At 40.6% G+C, this 19,421-nt stretch overlaps 1 protein-coding gene across 2 annotated transcripts; it reads right to left on the reverse strand.

Annotated features, from left to right (window-relative positions):
- Positions 1-478: 478 nt before the first annotated feature.
- On the reverse strand, positions 479-19,280 carry LOC307267497 (enoyl-CoA hydratase EchA19). 2 transcript variants are annotated; one of them, XM_080049829.1, is made up of 7 exons: positions 19,004-19,280; positions 17,595-17,768; positions 14,503-14,600; positions 13,806-13,950; positions 2,980-3,129; positions 1,465-1,580; positions 479-998 (listed from the first exon to the last, which is right to left on the reverse strand). In XM_080049829.1, the coding sequence occupies exons 1-7, from the start codon at positions 19,146-19,148 to the stop codon at positions 894-896; spliced, it is 933 nt and encodes a 310-aa protein (XP_079905955.1). In that variant the 5' UTR covers positions 19,149-19,280; the 3' UTR covers positions 479-893. The 2 variants fall into 2 exon arrangements, with proteins under 2 accessions (XP_079905955.1, XP_079905956.1); XM_080049830.1 differs by having other exon boundaries at positions 903-998; positions 1,465-1,572.
- Positions 19,281-19,421: the final 141 nt, after the last annotated feature.

The following is a 19,421-nucleotide window of genomic DNA, read 5'->3' on the forward strand; positions in this document are numbered from 1 at the left end:
CAAAAGTATTCAAATAAACTTGCACAAAGAGAAAATATTGTACGTGTTTTGTTTGCTGAAGTACGACACACACGTCTTTCCAACAGGCAAATTGAAGGGAAGTGTACTCCAAAACCATAGGAATGCTTACACCTGGCACAGATCTGAAAATAAGTGCTGAATCTTCTACAATAATTACAGTATATTCCTATGGTTACTAGGTCTCAAACCCACATATAAACACACACACACACACACACACACACACACACACACACAAATCTTATCCCAGTAATCAAGTTTTTTAAAAGGAACAATGGCGAACTACTACAGGTTTTGTGCTTATGGTGCCTTTTTAGTCTTTTGTGTTCGATTAGTTTTGTGGTACAAAAATATGTCTGTTATTCCCCTCAATAAAAAAATTAAATAAAGAAGGTATAAGACAGTTTCATCAAACAACATTTATAATTCAAGATTTGTTAAACGTAGTTTAGGTGTATGTGTTTTAAATCAAGAAAATTAAAGTGAATGCCCAGTCTATACTTCATGTCTCCATTACCTTCCAACAGCTGTGTATACGCTGAGCTAAATGTGGCGCTATCCGACTGACAATTGGGAGGAAAACGTTGCAGTACAACAATTTCAAATTGTGGCTTAAAAAAGGCAACAGGGTGGATGAAGTGAATATTTCAACAATTTTAGTACAACTTTTTTGAAAAATATGCATACACAGTTGCATTACTTGAGAAAACATTGAGAAAAACCTAATTGAGCAGACACATTCATCTTTCTCTCCCTACACTATGTTTAAAAATGTAACCATTATTTAAATTTGTTGTCTAAAAGCAGTGGACCTCCAACATATTCGGAGCAAGATGTGTTAGATCACCTGAAATTCACAATTCACTAGGCTTCTAGAATTTTCCTCCTTTTCCTGCTCCAGTAGTGAATCTGGTTGCCCCGGCGACAGCTTCTGATTGGATGACAGGAACTCCGTTGTCAATTTCATACTGCATGGCCTGGACAGAGGAGAGCAGATTAAACCATTTAAAAAATATTTTTATTTTAATAACATAAAGTTTTTACTTAAAGACCTACTTAACCGGCGGAAATATGAAGGTGTATTGAACTCTGAGATCCTATGTAGTATAAATGTGCAAAATGTTTAGAAATCGGTTCATCCTAGCCTGAGAAAAGGCAGAGAGTGTTTTATGGTCTCAATGTCTAGCCTTACATTTTCCCATGTGTGACATCACACATGGTAAAATGTAGGGTTAGGATTAACAGGACAGCTGGGCCAAGGGAAGAAAAACTTAATTAATTATATTATAATAGCGATTTTATAATGATAGAAAGCCGGTTCTGTATGGGTGAAGTATTCCTTTAATGACCTTGTACTTTGATATGCAATTGTCTGTGTGTCATATGAAGGAAATATGTTGGTATCATATACTGTAGATGAGGTATGATAGAGTAAAGGTGTACCTGTGTGAAGGAGGTAGCATCGTAGCATCCATACACAGCAGAGGAGCGGTCGGCCCGCAGACACTGCTGAGGAAAGGAGCTGATCTGCTCTGCTAACTCCAGGGCTGCCTGTAAAGCTGTGTTAAAACATGAATCAGCCCAACAAAGTGACACATATAAAAACATTGTGCATACACAAGGAAATGTGGCCATTTATAACAATGGAAATGCAGGCAGCTTAATGTGTTCATAAGCCTTTCTCTTATTACAAAAAACAATATCACCAGCCCTTCCATGCGGCTTTGACTGAGTTTTACCCTTGCCCCTCTGCCTCTTCGCCCACATGAAAGCCCTGTACCACATCCAAATCATGGAAAGTAACTGGGGGGAAAAAAAACTAGGGCTCATGATAACACACTTTGATTCCCTGTATATGTGTTTGTGAGCTACTACTTCTTCTCTTCCCTCTGAAGTTAAACCCCTCGCTAAATAAGCATCCATCAGAGAGGCCAATTAGGCTGAGGTTTGACATTAGGAAGAGGAACTTCCTACAAGAATTGAGCTAATCTGCTTCTAACGTCTAAGGAGAGAGGTGAGGGAATTTAGAGATTTGGATTCACTTATGGCCAGAATGGCTTTCTGGGTATTTAAAATGACAGATAAGACAACATAATTGATACTGTTGCTACCTCTAGTAAATGTATGCTAATACTAAAAATTAAAAAAATTCATTATTATAAAAAAAATGCAGGAGTATTTATTCATTAAGATAAAACAGGCAATGCTAAATTGAAATGCATGCTAAGCTTAACCCTCAGCCAGATACACATCTTGAAGCTGTGTTTCCTGAATAGAAATGGTTCTCAGGACAGTTTTCTGCGGCGTCTACACAGTCTTCAAAGAGAATAACAACCCCGGCACTCCCCTCCCAGAACACACATCCACATCTCTATCATTTGTCATTAAAAGACTCCCGTAATGCTTACTTGATACACTGTAAACACAACATTGAAATCCTTGTAAACTGCATTGGACTGAAATTCAAGTTTCCTGAATTAATTAATCTTAACTCGAACTTTTCAACATGTATTGTGTTGCAAGTAGAAAACCAGGCTTTATTGACCATTGAGCCCACACAAGCACTGCAATGGCTGGTTCATTTATTTTAGGATAACCGTGTCAATATTAGAATAATCTATCATGAAACTTTATATGAAAACATAAGAATTGGCAAAAATAGCCAGGTAATGTTCAACAATTTTCAAAATCTTGGCCACTACATTACCTGTAGTGTCTAAATAATATCAATAATACCACATTCAACAGCTTGTTTAATTATTTTGTGTCCTTGTATCAAACAATGTTTCTTGTGTTCAATTAGAACATGTATTCTTTAGAACAGGACATATATGATTAAGTTGAACAAGCCAAATAGTATGAAAAAGCGTTCGATGCCAACTTTCAATACTCAATGTGATGGACACATTTTGTCAGGTTTTCGTGAAGACATAGCACTGATAAACATTAACTCTATACCTTGGCCGTCAGGAACAACTCTGTTAGCCAGTCCGTAGGCGAGAGCTTCCTGTGCTCCGATTGGCCGGCCAGTCAGAATCAGGTCGAGGGCTCGTGACAGACCAATGAGACGTGGGAGACGCACTGTGCCTCCGTCAATCAGGGGAACTCCTGAAAGAAGACATTCAGTACTAAACGTCTCTGTGGCAACTTATATGACTGTGATACAATCTTTCTTTACCAAAGGCCTCTTCCATTAGACCTTAAACGAGATAGTTCGGTCAGAAAAAAATACAAATATTCTCTTAATTTCGTTCGTACTTTAGCTCATATCATGTAAATTAATTTTTGACAAAACAAGCCACTGTAGGAAATGTTGATGGACAATTGTCTTGATTAAGTGATGTATTGACTTATCGATGAATCAAAAAGAAACATGCAGGTTGATTGACAATAAAAAGTATGGTTGCAGCCCTATGTCATACACTGTAAAGTATTAAGAGTTTGAAAATATCAACACGACATTACTGCTGCACCAAAAAATATATCCAGAATATGGGGGAGTTTCCTAAAATTACCTTTCGGAATAAATTCAGATTGCATAACTATTAAAGGTGAAAGGAAATGTAGGCCACTGTGCCAGAGTATTGGATTCAGGTCACTTAAGCTGTGCGGAAAAACAGCCGAAGGAACACTTAGAAATCCATAATATATTGCAGGCATTAATCTGGTTTACTGCTGTCAGGGGAACAAAGTTCTGAAATAATTTTACTCCCCTACTGAAAACTAAAACTCCTCCTCACTCTCACTGGACGCATTTGCATTATTACTGAGTCTACCAGAGAAACAGAGGGAGTGAGAGAAACACAAGGAGAGAGAGAGAGAGCGAGAGAGTGAGAGTACACTGCAAATTAGAGTAAACTTCTGGCATCTGTCCTAATTTCTAAAGAGCAGCAGCTGGAACTGGCATACTTTCTACCATTCAGAGCTCCCAAGTTTCAAGCCACAATCCCGACTCCCTAATTCCTCCAAGTCGCTGATTCTATTTGACCGCCCCTTATTGAGAGCACATGTGTCGGACATGTTTTCATAACCCCAAAATCATCCTAGCTTTCAGGATTTTTTTCTCCATCCTCTCCCATTCTGTAGGGATTCTTGGAAATACTGATTCTATTCATACTCCGCAAGCAATTTTCTTTCTCCAGGTTGTTCAAATTAATTCAATTGGAATACATGGAATACCAGTCTTAATACACGTGCGACCAATACAGGGTTTGGTTTGGGTTCAGACAGTCAGCACATATGGCCCTCTGAAAGAGAGAAGTCCGTGATTAGGTGAGGGTGGAGGGTGCTACACTGTCTGCTAATACTAGATTTCACTCAGTCTTTCAGTCATCCCCCCTTACTGGAATGCACTGCACTGAAATGTAGGGCTGAGCACCCTGAACTGAGGAAAGGCAGCATAAATCACGCAGGAATTCCTTTTTTTGGCCATTCAATTAGAAGAATGGCAGAGATCCTAGCAGAACAGGTGTGTGTATGTGTGTGTGTGTGTGTGTGTGTGTGTGTGGTTCAAGGTCTTTTCAATATTGACTGAGACAACAACAGAGTATTTGAGTCAGGGTTTTGCTCCTTGAAAGCTTTGTCTTGAACCACATGTAGGTACAGACACGTATACTTCTACTCATGCCGAGGGGCCTTCCTATACAAGTATGTCTGCCCACACACATACACAACAACACCCACATCCACACACACACACAATGCTGCAGTCCAGTGGTTTCCAACCTGTTTGTCTAATGAGGCCTAGAGCCCAATAAGATGAATTAGAACACATATCATGTTCCAAATGTCCTAATTAAAAATGTATATGTATTCAATACTATTATCAATATTATTATTATTATTATACTTACATGCACAAAGGTTAGGGTTTGATATAACACTATTGATAATATACAGTATATCACAAAAGTGAGTACACCCCTCACATTTCTTCAAATATTTCATTATATCTTTTCATGGGACAACACTGAATAAATGACACTTTGATACAATATAAAGTAGTCAGTGTACAGCTTATATAACAGTGTAAATTTACTGTCCCCTCAAAATAACTCGACATACAGACATTAATGTCTAAACTGTCGGTTACAAAAGTGAGTACACCCCTGAGTTAAAATGTCCAAATTGGGCCCAAAGTGTCAATATTTTGGGTGGCCACCATTATTTTCCAGGACTGCCTTAACCCTCTTGGGCATGGAGTTCACCAGAGCTTCACAGGTTGCCACCGGAACTCTCTTCCCCTCATTCATGACAACATCACGGAGCTGGTGGATATTGGAGACCTTGCGCTCCTCCATCTCCTGTTTTAAGAAGCCCCAAAGATGCTCAATAGGGTTTAGGTCTGGGGACATGCTTGGCCAGGCCATAACCTTTACCCTCAGCTTCTTTAGCAAGGCAGTGGTCATCTTGGAGGTGTGTTTGGGGTCGTTATCATGTTGCAGTACTGCCCTGCGGCCCAGTTTATGAAGGGAGGGGATCATGTTCTGCTTCAGTATGTCACAGTACATGTTAGAATTCAATGAACTGTAGATCCCCAGTGCTGGCAGCACTCATGCAGCCCCAGACCATGACACTCCAACCACCATGCTTGACTATAGGCAAGATACACTTGTCTTTGTACTCCTCACCTGGTTGCCACCACACATACTTGACACCATCTGAACCAAATAAGTTTATCTTGGTCTCATCAGACCACAGGACATGGTTGCAGTAATCCATGTCCGTAGTGTGCTTGTCTTCAGCAAACTGTTTGTGGGCTTTCTTTTGCATCATCTTTAGAATAGGCTTCCTTCTGGGACAACAGCCATGCAGACCAGTATGATGCAGAGTGTGGCGTATGGTCTGAGTACTGACAGGCTGACCCCCCACCACTTCAAGCCCTGCAGCAATGCTGGCAGCACTCATACGTCTATTTTCCAAAACCAACCTCTTGGTGTGACGCTGAAAACGTGCACTCAACCATCTTAAACTGGGCCGCAGGGCAGTATGGCAACATGATAACGACCCCAAACACACCTCCAAGATGACCAGTGGCTTGCTAAAGAAGCTGAGGGTAAAGGTGATGGACAGCCCAGCATGTCTCCAGCCATAAACCCTATTGAGCATCTTTGGGGCTTCTTAAAACGGGAGATGGAGGAGCGCAAGGTCTCTAATATCGACCAGCTCCGTGATGTCGTCATGAATGGGTGGAAGAGGATTCCAGTGGGAACCTGTGAAGCTCTGGTGAACTCCATGCCCAAGAGGGTTTAGGTAGTGCTGGAAAATAATGGTGGCCACACAAAATATTGACACTTTGGGCCCAATTTGGAAAAAAATTCTTAGGGGTGTACTCACTTTTGTTGCCTTCAGTTTAGACATTAATGGCTGTGTGTCGAGTTATTTTGAGGCGACAGTAAATTTACACTGTTATATAAGCTGTACACTGACTACTTTACATTATATCAAAGTGTCATTTCTTCAGTGTTGTCCCATGGAAAGATATAATGAAATATTTGAAGAAATGTGAGGGGTGTACTCACTTATGTGAGATACTGTATAGTTAGATATCATTTGTTTTGCAAATCATTGTTTTAGTCCTCAAGAAAAGCTTTATTAGTTGATCACAGCAAAAGAAAGAAAGAAAGAGATAGAAAAATAAATGACAGAGAGACAGTAGGCCGGCTAGAAAACAATGAGTGGCCAGTAGAGCTGGAGTGAGGCAGAGGAAGACAGTGCCTGACTCTAAGGACAGATAAAGAACCAGGTTGACCTCCAGTCTGGTGCTGCTGTTGGCACCATTGCTATCAGCAACCGGAAGGATCTCCCTTCTTATCCACAGCACTCGTCTCCAGCACCTCCAACCCTCAGCCTCTCTGTCTGATAGTCCTGTCTCTGATGTGTCCTGTTTGCAGGAATTTACACAGATATGCACTTTTGTCCCACATGAATGGGAGCAGGAAGGTTTGGAGCACCTCCTTAAAGCAGCTTTAACTCAAAAGGCATGTTTGGCTTGAAAGATGATGGCTGGAAGAGGCGGTTTCTGATCCCCTATTCCAAGTTCCATAGAGGGAAGTGTTTGGCAGTGATCCTGTTACAAGATAATCAGTCAGCGTCGGCAAAACAAAAGTGTGGGTTTGTCATGGTTGGTCTTCAATAATGAGCTAAACGTTTGGAAGGGAGCCCTCTGTCTTTTTGTTCAAAGCAGATAAGCCCATTGTTATTAACAAGGTTGAACATGACTCAGAAATGCTTATTGTTTAATAACTTGATATAAGAGGTGGTTCTCTTCCCTCAACCTAACAGCTTATCTGACTGACGTAAAGGAGAAGAAGAGGAAAGAACAAACCTTGTAGTTTATCTTTTTGCTACAGTTTGTTAATGTGTTATTATATCATAATAATATATTATTAATAAATAACATATTATAATCTATATTGACTTTTTTTCCTGAATGATGGCTTCATCTTTTAACAGTGAAGGGCAACTGTAGCAGTGGTTCTTTAAACTCTAATACAAATTATGACAGAAACAAATATTCACATTTAAAAGGGAAGTTAATCTGTGTATATTTTATAGGTTTAAATACAGCAGTGGATTGCTGCAGATTGGGTCTGTCTGCATTTATTTTTGGTACATTATTATAAGTAACTTCCTTTCTCTTAAAATTACAAGCATGTATTCAGTATATATAACATAGGGGTAGGTAAAAGCAAGTTCAAAAACATAAATAGAACATTTACAATACAACTTATAAAAAAATAGGAAATATGTTAAAATTTCTGTTCTCTAAAAAAGAAAAGCTGTAAATTGTGCTGGAGGGAGCAGCATAATAATCAAAAATGTGCAAATGATCACAGTATGTAACCTTCAAGGATGTGCAATAATGTAACACATGATTCATGATTATTGTAACATGTAGAGTCCATGTCTGGGCCATGTTAAACAAGTTGGCTGCAGACCGCTGCTTAGTATAAGACCTATGAACTTTGTGTGACTTGGAAAACCAAAACAGAAGAGGTTAGTTCCAAGTCTGCCGAGAGGACCACACTGCACGACCATCAAATGCACCCATGATCATCACATGCACCATCTACAGCTGCTAATAACCTGAGAACTAGAGTGTGAAACACGACACACTGAGGTGTTCTGGTTTGCTGCTGGTGCTGCTGGCATCGTCACCACATCAAGGTAAAACCCACTACAATAGCCTCCCATGAGGGTAATGCGATTAAGTTTGATGTGGATTAAGAATTTCCGGATAACTCCAGACTAAACGGACAGAGGGAAAAGAGCAGACCTTCAATCAGAAAGCTCACTTTGAAATTCTCGCTAGGAATAAAGGAAAAAAAAAAGCTCCCACTGGGCTGGGTCAAAGATGAGTGCCACACAGTTAACTTGATTTCATGTATTTAGCCCACTGACTTAATACAAGGGCTGTGTATTCTTTAGGTTGCAGAACACCATTATATAAGACCACCAGAGATGCAAAAAGGGCATTGAACCTTGAAAATGGCAGAAGGTGTGTCCTCTTAAACAAAATTACATTAGAAGTTTAAAAATTATCAGATCCTTGAAAGAAGCCTGTCTGGCTCAAAGTCACAAAAAAATTTGGTACCATTATTCATATTATCAACATTTTTGGTAAATGCAAATTAATATGGAGCTATTTGAGGCCCATTTACTGCCACACATTTGTCAACTTAAAATGTTGATTTTAGTCCCTACAATGGTGGGTCCTCCTTACACTCTTTATGGAAAAGAAATCTAAAGCTTCAAAAGAGTGTCGGTTTTGAGGTGAGATGATGTAATCACTGGACTATGTCACTCAGTTTCAAACTCGGTGAGCGGGTGTTTGAATTGGCTGATGTTATGTCAGCTTTGGAATGAGGTTTGACTTCAATTCAACATGTGGCTTCTTCTTCTTTTGCTATCTTCATCCAGGTATTAGACAGGAACTAAAACTGGGAAGAGAAGAAGGAGACATGACTGATGGATGCATATGTTTCAGGTGTCTCTTTCAAACTGTAAAATCAGAGGCGCACAATCGTAACAATCTTGGACTTCATCCATGACTCCCAGATTAAGCCTCACAATTTATAGAAAAAATCCTTAAATTAAAGGCACTACGAGTAAGTCGGCACGTTGGCGACACCTTTGAACAAAAGCGGTAGTATTATTACGACGCCAGCTGTCGTGAAGCTGTTTGCTTGCTCGTGCAGGGCTGCAAGATTCAAATAATCAGGAAGCAATATGGTGCGTGTCCGTGTGTGGACTCATTTCGGCTCGGTGAGAGTGGTGGTGACACAGCATCTACTAATGCCAGTAAGTGCTAAACACACCTGATTGCAATGAGTTGATGCATTGTCACCTCTCACGGAGCTGAACGAGTCTTTAGTAGGCTACCGCTCATTCATTTAGGAGTAAACACTGCAGTCTAGGTTCACTCCGTGAAATTGTGTAGGCCTATACGTTGCTTGGCAACGCCCTCCCACCTGCCTATCACTCTCCCTTTTTTGCTTTTCTTCATTGCATTTTCTTTTTTTGCTTTGATGGTTCAGCCCCGTTATCAATTATGACGACAAATAACTGTCTCAAACAAGGCTCCCGCTCCCCTTCTAGGGTGACCAGATCGCATTTCCATTACTTTTCACACGTCCCGCAAATTGAGACGTTGTCCCGCATTGTTATTGAAAGTGAGCCCCCCTTTTTAAATGCGTGTTTTATAATCTGGTAGCCTATATATCCGATAGCTGTGTGGAGACAGCAGTCTGTGAGTGTGCGTCTCTCCGTTTGTCTCTGTGTGTGTGTATCGCACTGTCGGGGGGCTGCTGGGCTCAGTGGCTCTGTGAAGGTGCTGCCTGCTTCAGCATTTCCTTTCTGTTACTTCAAAATAAAAGCCAACTCACGTTTGTCAAGTGAAATGCTTATGTGAAGCCAGTGAAATGCTTTTAATGTGAAGCCGCAGCCTTAACTCTATTTGTTTAACAGTAGCTAACTTAACTGCTGCGCGCTGATCTAAAGATAGTGTTTTTTAATATAGAAAGCCGTGTCTCTGGCATTACCGGTGGTGACACGAGTTTATTTTGCTAAAGAAAACGGCACTTTGTCCCGCACAAACGTAGTCTTTGTCCCACATCTGGTGAATTGGGATCTGGTCTCCCTATCCCCTTCCCTCACCTGGAGCCATAGGCTTCTCAAATCGCGTTCCTGCGCCACACTGAAATCTGCGACCAATGCGGATATGTGACCATAGAGCATGCACGCGTGAACCGAAAATCGGACTGGGTGTACGACCAGATCAAATGCAGTAATAAAAACTATATAAAAACGTCTTTCTTTGCACTGATGGACTTGTTTGCTGTTAAAGGTAATTTATGATTATGAGAGGAAACATGAGGCTGTTTAAAAGATATTTAAAAGTTACTCGTTGCCGCTTTAAGTATTACTGAGCTGTTTTAAGTTTCCTTTTCCGGTATTCTGATGTTCCTCTGGGTTTAGGAACCAAAATAACATCAGGGAATTGGGTAAGCATTGTGGTTTTTCATTCAGGTTTCTCAAAATTCAGCAAGCAGTAGAGACTAATACCAGACTCTGTGACGCAGCCATCTCCTCCTTCTCATTTCCTCCTCTGCAAGGCAGAGGGGCCCCAGACAGGAAGCCACAGGTTCGGCAGCCAATCACGTGCCAGAAAGCTGTCAGATACTTATGGTTGCCATTGGCCCACATCAGAGCGTTGCAGCAAGCCTCTGAGGGTTTTTCGACTCTAAAGCCACCAGGGATTCCCTCCGGCTGCTGCCATCTGTGCCCGACCCCAAAATGGTTACAGAAATCAACCATTAAAGAAAATGATTGGTAAGAAACACAGGATCTTTAAATAAACTGTGTGTCCCACAGAGCAGCACTACTTTTGATGTAAATGGGTAGGGAAGTTCGGTCTTCAATTGTTTAATGTTGGGGAAATGTAGTAAGTTAAAATGCATGCTGCTGGGTGTTTTTCCGCAGTAGAATATGTTGTTTTTTCTAAACCTTTTTCTCTTATGAGAAAAAAGTCTCATTCTGGAGAGCAGCACTTTTAAATCCTGCTATTGTCCAGTCCGACACCAGGATTAACTACATTAACTATGGACTTGAAAAGTTGAAGATGCTGGCTGCGCGGCATACAACTCCTGTACTGTATGTACAGTATACAAAACGCTGAACAACACTCAAAGTAATAATCACTCAGCTAAATGCACATCTGAAAGAAAACCACAGTGGTTTCAACTAAGCTGGAGGAAACTACTTAAATGTGTTGACAAACAAGCTTGAAGATATGTGGCAATCAAGAGGCTGAGAATTAATTACTGGGAGGAAATGTGCAACTTAATGTGTCAAAACCGCAGTAAGGCTCATTTCTGGCTCCCAGACATAGTTTTGAGCTGATGGAAGAGCATTAGCTGGCATTAGATTCATGTCACCGCTGATGGGACACAGAGCTCAGATGGATATTTTCTAATCATTCAGTTGTTTATGTCATTGTCTACTTTCCTCCTCTTTCTCTCCCTGGCAGACAGACAATATCTACAGCAGGTAACAGAATAGTGGAAGGCTTGATCATTTCACCAAGTGAGAGACAATAATCGACAGACATATTTAACTGTATAAATGAATGACAGGCAGAGGACACTGATAATTAGATTTGAAACGTTTTGATATTAGAGCCAGAACAATATCGGAGTTTGGATAACATAACCAAAAGGATTTATTTTCCCTTAGTGAGACACTTAAAAGTTGTTTTCCTCAAAACCTATTTTTATGTAACAAAAAAAATTTAACTATCAGATACATGATTTCAAGGCAGTATTAGAATAGTCCTAAACTTTTTGGCTAGAATATGAGGAAAAGAGAATTGAACAGTTCTTATCGAGACTTAAGTTATTTGTTTTCTGATAAAGGGGAGTTTATAACTTTATTTTTAAAGGAATAAAAAATAGTTATGTAATATCTACAAAAATAATAGCTCTTTAACTGAAAGGTAATTGCAAAGAGACTTGGCCTGGCTAATACTGGCTGGTACTGAAGACGTGCCACCAGACAGTCTTGGAGGCCATACAGTTGGACAGACAGAAAGACAAGGGCACTGCAGGGATGCTTTCGTGTTAAATTACAGGCCTGAGAGGATAAGCCTGGCATGTTTACACTCTAAATCTAGTACTGCCAGTAAATTATAGTACAACAGTTGTATTTATAAACACCATGGTTGCATCCTAAACCCTAGCAGCATGGCTACAGCAATGACAGCAATATGAGAGATACTGCAACGGTCCAACACAAGCCACTTTTACATAGTAAAGCTAACCACGACTTGCTGGGATAAGGATTAGCTTAAAGTGTTTACAGCACAAGATCCAAAGTACTACTTGCTCTTTAAAACTATAGCCGAGTCAGCTGGCATAGCATGTCAAGCTACGAGACGCCAAAAAAAGGAAAATGTTGTTTATGAGGAAATTGTGTGACATAAATAATGTGTAAGCCCTGTTTGGCCCTGCAGTGGAAACCTGGCAGTCAGTTGCTTCCTCTCCTACTTATCAACGCTGCCCAGCAGACTCTGGCTGTGATGCCAAAAGGTCACAGTCACTGGTGTTATCGCACTATGACTCCATCCTCACGCACAAACAAGAGGAGGCTGGGGTGATAACACAGGACAGAGTAACAAAGTTGAAAAATAGAAACCGCGTCAACTTCCTGGCACTAGGACACAGATGATGTATGCTCTGATTCAAAGAAAAACACAGGAATACTTCCATGGTTGAGAGGAGGAGCAGCAAAATAGAATGGGGCAAGATTGACGTCTGCCCAAATTAAGCTCATGGCTCTTCTACAGCACCAGTGGTAACAGCAAAAATATTACTATATACTAGAAGTGTAGAGCTTATTTTATAGCGATATTAACAGTAGTAGGATTGAAAGAGAAACAGTACGACCATTAGTGTCCCGTGTTTCTTAAGATAGTTGTAGCAGCTTTAATATTGACAGCTGATGATTCAAATCAGCTATGTGCAGATTTTCCAAAGTTGATATTATCCTAGTAACAGGTGTTGGTAGTAGCTTCAGTTGGTACAGAAAAGTGTAGTTGTAGAAGCTGAAAGGTGCAAAGAGGTATCAATACCATCATTGCTACAGCATCACTACTAAGACTACTAGTCACAGTTGCAGGGCAATAGGATGTATATTAAGTGGTGGTAGTAGTTGTAGTAACTTGTAGCTTTAAACTAGTGGTGTTGTTGTTACTCTAAGGAGTAATATTAGCTGAAATAAAAGCTGAGGTAGTGGTTGTATTAAAGATTGTAGCACCACCAGTGCAACAAAAACCTGTAACAGTAGTACAGAGAAATGAAATGTCTTTATAGTTGAGGTCTCACTGAGGAAAGCATGTGACCTGAAGGTCGCTAGTTTACTTGCTCTGCCAGAAAGATAAGCCTTGCTGGAGAAAGTGAATGAGCGGTGCCTGCATTAACATCCCTGAGTAGGCAAACCCCCCAACACATCCAGTGTAGCAGCTCAGTAGTCAGCAGATCGGACTGTGGTTGTATTGGGCAGCTTCCGGGTGCGGATGTGTCTAACTTGTTTCAGTAAAAGAGCATTCATTGATGCTCTCAGTGAAACTACCTTGAATAAAAGGTTAAAAAGAAACCAACAGTAATGGAACAAGTAGCATTTCTAAACAAAGTAGTATTAGCACAGTCATACCACCACCACCACTAGTAGAAGAACAGTCCAGCGTAGTACAGTAGTGGCTCTAGTAGCAGTAAAGACAGACGTACCAAAGCGGCGACAAAACACCCCCATGACAGCGCTCTCCTCCACCACTCTCAGATCTGCCAGCAGAGCCAGCTCCAGCCCTCCAGCCACAGCAAAGCCACTGACTGCTGCAATCAGTGGCTTGGACAGCTCCAAACGGGATGGACCCTGAAACACACACACAAAAGGAATACTCATCGTTAAGACGGTAACACTGCTCCCTGTATAGAATACAATCACTATACAGTATATTAGAAGAATGTCTGAATGAAATGAATGTATATTTCAACAATTAATTTGATAGTTTTTGTTTTGCCTCTCTGAAATGTCATGCTTTATCTTTTAAAATAAATTGACAGTTTTTTTGCCGATTTTATTTCTCAAACTGTAAACAGAGTCACAAAGTATCGAAGGTCCAGCTGTTCTTATTTTTCTTTGTCACGGGTAAAGTTTCCCGGAAGTGAATACTTTCTGCACATTCAAAAACACACACGCACAAATGCATTTTATGAGTAGTTATTGATATATATCTATATCCCCCCCCCCTCTCCCCCCAAGTAATTCCCTAAACCCAAATATCAACCACTACCTGTCTTTCAAAGCCCTTAAAATATTCAAAAACACTACAGACAACAGCTTCTGGTTTTATATTTTTGTGGAAACCTTTATCCCTCTATTAAGATCATAAGGCAATATAGACTGAGCCCAGACAGTGCTTACCATCGGACCAGGACCCTTGGTGACATCTTGCTCCAATTTGAGGGAAGCTGTGTGATTGGCCAGCTCTTTCAGATCATAACCAGCGCAGAAATTCCCTCCTGGAGGAGACCACAAAATTACAAAGTATGGCAGCTGGAAAGTCAGAGAGGAAGGGAAAATGATGAGGATGAAAAAACAACAAGTTGAGCTGGAGTCCGAGGGCTGCAATTTGGATAGCAGCAGCTTGCTTTGGGCTGGCTGGCACACAAACGTTTCTCTTCCCCCAAACAGCCCAAATCAAATTCATGCTCACAGCAACATGCATGTGCTCACAGACACACATGTGCACATGCACACTATCCTCATTAATGGAAGACTAACATACTCCAACCACAGCCCCTTCCACTGGATTCATGTGGTAATTACAACATTACCCAAGAGGCCTACAAACACTATGTCACAGGCTCAGGCAGGGACTCATAAAATCCTTCTTTCTCCTTAATGTAACAGTAATGAAAATAATTAGAACGAGCACATGTGCCAGCAACACCCATCAACTAGGAGCTTTGATTACAGATGTGGGTCAGCGCAGGGTAATTATAGAGAAACAGTGAGTCATGCTGTTTATGGCAACAGCGATGTGACAGCTTCCTACACCCCTTTGTCCTTGTGGGGGGGGGGGGGGGGGGTCAGGGGGGGAGCAGAAGCTATGAAGAGCTGGTCCATTCATTTATGATCTTAAAGGATTATTCAGGCTCTTACAGGAGGTCAATGAGTTAACTTGTGCAAAGTGAAAGATATTTATGATTACTGATAGTTGAGGGATGAACAGACAAGCACTTTTGAGAAGTTTTATATAAAAAAATATATTTTGAAGGCAGTGCAGTTATTTCAGAGATGTTGTTGCTATGAAAAGGTAATCATCCACCCGTTTCCTCTATGCTGAAATAATCTTTCATAGGGACTGTTTCGTTTGTAGAAGAAAGTATGTGGTACAGCAAAAAGTGTTGACAGGATGAATCTTAAGTGTGGAGGGAAGAAAGAAGTAAATAATAGGATTTTATATTCAAAAGTATTTACGTTTCGGTTGTTTCTGTAATTTCATGCTTTTTCTTGTGATTACTGTAAATTCTAACTACAAAAAAAAGGAAAAGAGTCTAGTTAATCTGAGGAAAAATGACAGACACACACATATCTTTTAATATAATGATAAGTGTATATTTAAATCTGAGGCAATAGTTTAAGGGATACCCATTCCTGTTTCGACATGACAATAGGCATTTTGCCTAAAAGACATTTTGACATACAGTATCACAGTAGAAGAAGCATAGGTGTTAATAATAATTAAATTAATGATGGGTGAATTCACTTGATGTCAGAAACACACATTTTAGGACTGTACAGTGTTTTAATGGGCCTATGAAGCTTCACAGACACTAAAAGTGGATTCATCTCCGTTCAGCTGAACATGTGCCTGTAGTGACAGCTGGGTTGACATCTACATTGTACCAGACCAGACCACAAACGGCCACAGAATCCCAAACTCTCCAAATATGTGCCAGCGCACTCAAAACCTGCAGAAAGCAATTACACTTAATTTTACAAGTATAGAAAAACATGTCGGCACTGAAAAATGAGAGCTGAGAGTGTTGGCGCTAATTTGAACAAAATGGATTCCTTATGTTTTTCAAAAACACCACATCTTCATAACACAGACATACTGCTGATCAACAGTAAAGGGCAGCAATGAAGGATAACCTTCTAACGGGAATGTGTTCTTGTGTCCTGATTTAAAGAACATTACAGTCATTGTGCGAATCACAGAACAAACACTTTAGCTAGAACAACCTACTGTGTCGCTCATTGCTAACCAATTTAGCTAATTACTCTTATACACACACCGTTTTCTGTTCACAGCTGAGACTGGTGGCACTCAGCAGCAGTCATCTGGAGAGGCTCCAACCTCTGAAGTACCCAACAAAGTATATACTTGTGTCTCCTGGGGCCACGTGCACTTTCTACAGCAGACAGGTTGAAGACATTATTTCCACCTAGGGAAGGAGTTCATTCAGTGTGAGTGTGTTGATTATTTTAAGAGGTATATGATATGTGGCATGATTCTGGCTTTGGGCGGCTGACACAGTGCAGGCCACCTCACAGGTGTGTGCATGTTTTCTTCTATGTGTGCTCTAGTCTGGTCACCTGGCATGTCTGCTCAATCTAACGACTCCATGGAGCAAAAGCTGGAAAAAAGATCCAAATGAAGAAGGTGATGGAGAGAGTGGTGATCAAGGACTGAAGACAGAGGGGAGGAAGAGAGGAAGGGCTGAGGAGGGATCGAAAGAATCGGGAGTAAAACAAATAATGACATTTCAATGACTTTCCATAAGTGCATGAAAAGCATTTCTACAAAATTGTCCCCTTCTGGTTTGCAAATATATTTCAGCTCATAGAAATTAATGAAAAAGGGCTAAAAAAAATTAATAATTAAAATAAAAAAGGGTCTGGTACAGTCTGGAATGCTCATTATGAAAGTATCCCTCAATTTAGTTTAAAGAAAAAGGAATATTTCTACATTTAGGGAAACACAGTACTTTGTTGTTTCCTTGCCAAGAGTTAGTTGAGTATGACTTGTCATTAATGTATTTAGAGTAAATATGAAGCTAAAAGACTCCTACTGAAATATCTTGTTTTTACACTTTTGCTTTGTTCAGATTAAGCAAACAAAATGCTGCACGTTAATCAGTGAGGTTTAGCGGTGCTTGTAGCTGGTGAGATGTTTCTTTGAGGTAAGCTATGCTAACCAGCAGCTGACAGTAGTCAGAAATGTTGCTCACATAAATAACACAAAAAAAGAAAATAATCACATTTCCCCAAAAATTTTATTATTTCTTTATGGTGTAAGAATTTCATGATATCGCCAAGAAAATCCAGGACCAGTTGAAATGTATTAAAAAAAATGAGGCGGAATAGAGGAAGAGGAAAGAGAGAAAAATGACTGATGAAGATGGCTGGTTGACCCTGAACAAGATCTAAACCCGGCTCACACTCTGAGGTGTGTCTACAAAGATCTGCCTGAATGAATTTCCTATGAGCAAGACACTTCTTCTTACCTTTCCCATGCAGGACGGCCACCTTCAGGTCCGGGTCACTGTCGAAGGCCTCCAGCTCTTCCAGCAGATGCCTCGCCGTCTCCTGGTTCACCGCATTACGCGATTCAGGGCGGTTTATCGCCACGGTAACCACAGACCCCCTGCGCTGTGTGACCACAGTAGCCTGTCCCGTGCCTAATGACAGAGGATGAGAATGATGCACAGACAAAAACCGAATGTGGACCACAACACTTAGAAAGAGAGGGAATCAGAGTCATTAAGGTTAAAACGCCACGGTCGGAGGGATGGAGATGGAATGTAAATTGTCATATGTGTGCAGCTTACAGAAAACATAAACAGTGTGACGGACAGTGAAACAATGGAAGAGAGAGATGGTCTGGGCCCAGGTGTGTTTTTAGAAGTGTGTGCATGCCAGAGTGATTGTGGCTTGAGGTCGCAGCAGGCAGTTGACCTGACAATGTTGGGGTCGTCCCAAAGGAATCCAGCTGTCAACCGCAGCCACTGCATCCGAGAGAGAGGAGCAAGGAAAACAAAGCAACTGGAAGCATTAACCTTGCTCACACACACACACATAGACCATTCTTTTTTTTTTAAAGGGAGAAGAGACTGCTAAACAAAACCCAGTGAAGTGAGGAAAACAAAAAGGCAATTAGTCTCAGGCAGCCTCGTCTACTCTGCTTCACCTCAAACTAATTATCACAAGGTGCAGTCTCAGTGTGTGCAAGGGAGGGAAACCACTTTAGTTTTGGTTTCCATTTTGTGTCAGTAACATTTTAAGACTTGAGAGCTCGAGTAACATATTAGTAGTAGCCTACTGTTTCTGAGAGTGGTTGTATTATGGAAGGCCTATTGGTAGCCTACATTAAGCTTAATTAATGAAATAATGTCAAATAAATAAAAACATTGGGAGCAGCGTTAGTAAGCACACATTTTAACGTAATAGTAGGAAAGCTAAATCTTCCCGCTTAAAAAATAATATATGCTATTGCGTACCATTTAGCCTATGTTTAGCACGCTTCCAAGAACGCGTAGGCCTACTGGCTTGTTTGGGTATCACTTTATTGAACTGATGAACCGTAATTTGAATGATTTGTTATGTTATGACCCGTCAAAATATATGCAGGAAAAAAAGGTCGCCATTATGCATTTAATACGATTAGGCTATGTTAATATGATTTTATGGAAACATACGTGTTCCTATAACTGTGTCGATTCTAAATGATTTAATCGCTAATATCTTTCTTTACGGTCCTACAGCGCCATAGTATAGACCTTTTATAAGAGTACAGCCCTCACATTGATTCCAATCAATTACGATGTGCTACAGGTGTGCACTGCCGTTGACGATATGGCGACCCTCGACTGCCTCCTTCAGTCATTATAAAGTTACTGCGCGTTTCCATACATACCTGTTACTGTGTTTTCACCTCCAGTGGCAGTGCTGAAGGATTTTCCTGGTTGAAAACACGCCATAGACCACCGTCCAAATGTTTTACTTTTAACTGTAGCCGTTGAAATTGGTGTCAACAACGTCTGAAACTGTTTCAGCGCCATTGGTAACACGTCCTACTGAAATAGGCTACCTAGAAGCTCTAAACCAAAAACAGTAGACAAAGTAAGCTCTATCGCATTTTTAAATATTCAAAACTTTTAAAACAAAAACTACTATTTTCGAAGTAGGCTACGCTAGTTAACTTTAGTAGCCTAAACTTTAGCACAGCTTTGATATGCATGCGCAACAGCGTAATACTCCCGCACTGAAACAAACAGGACGCACAAGGTTCTGACTTGTTGGTGCATTGCAGTGGTAAAAACTCCCACCGTGCA

The sequence above is a fragment of the Ammodytes marinus genome (assembly GCF_949987685.1).
Source record: "Ammodytes marinus genome assembly, chromosome: 21".
Taxonomy (NCBI): domain Eukaryota; kingdom Metazoa; phylum Chordata; class Actinopteri; order Uranoscopiformes; family Ammodytidae; genus Ammodytes; species Ammodytes marinus.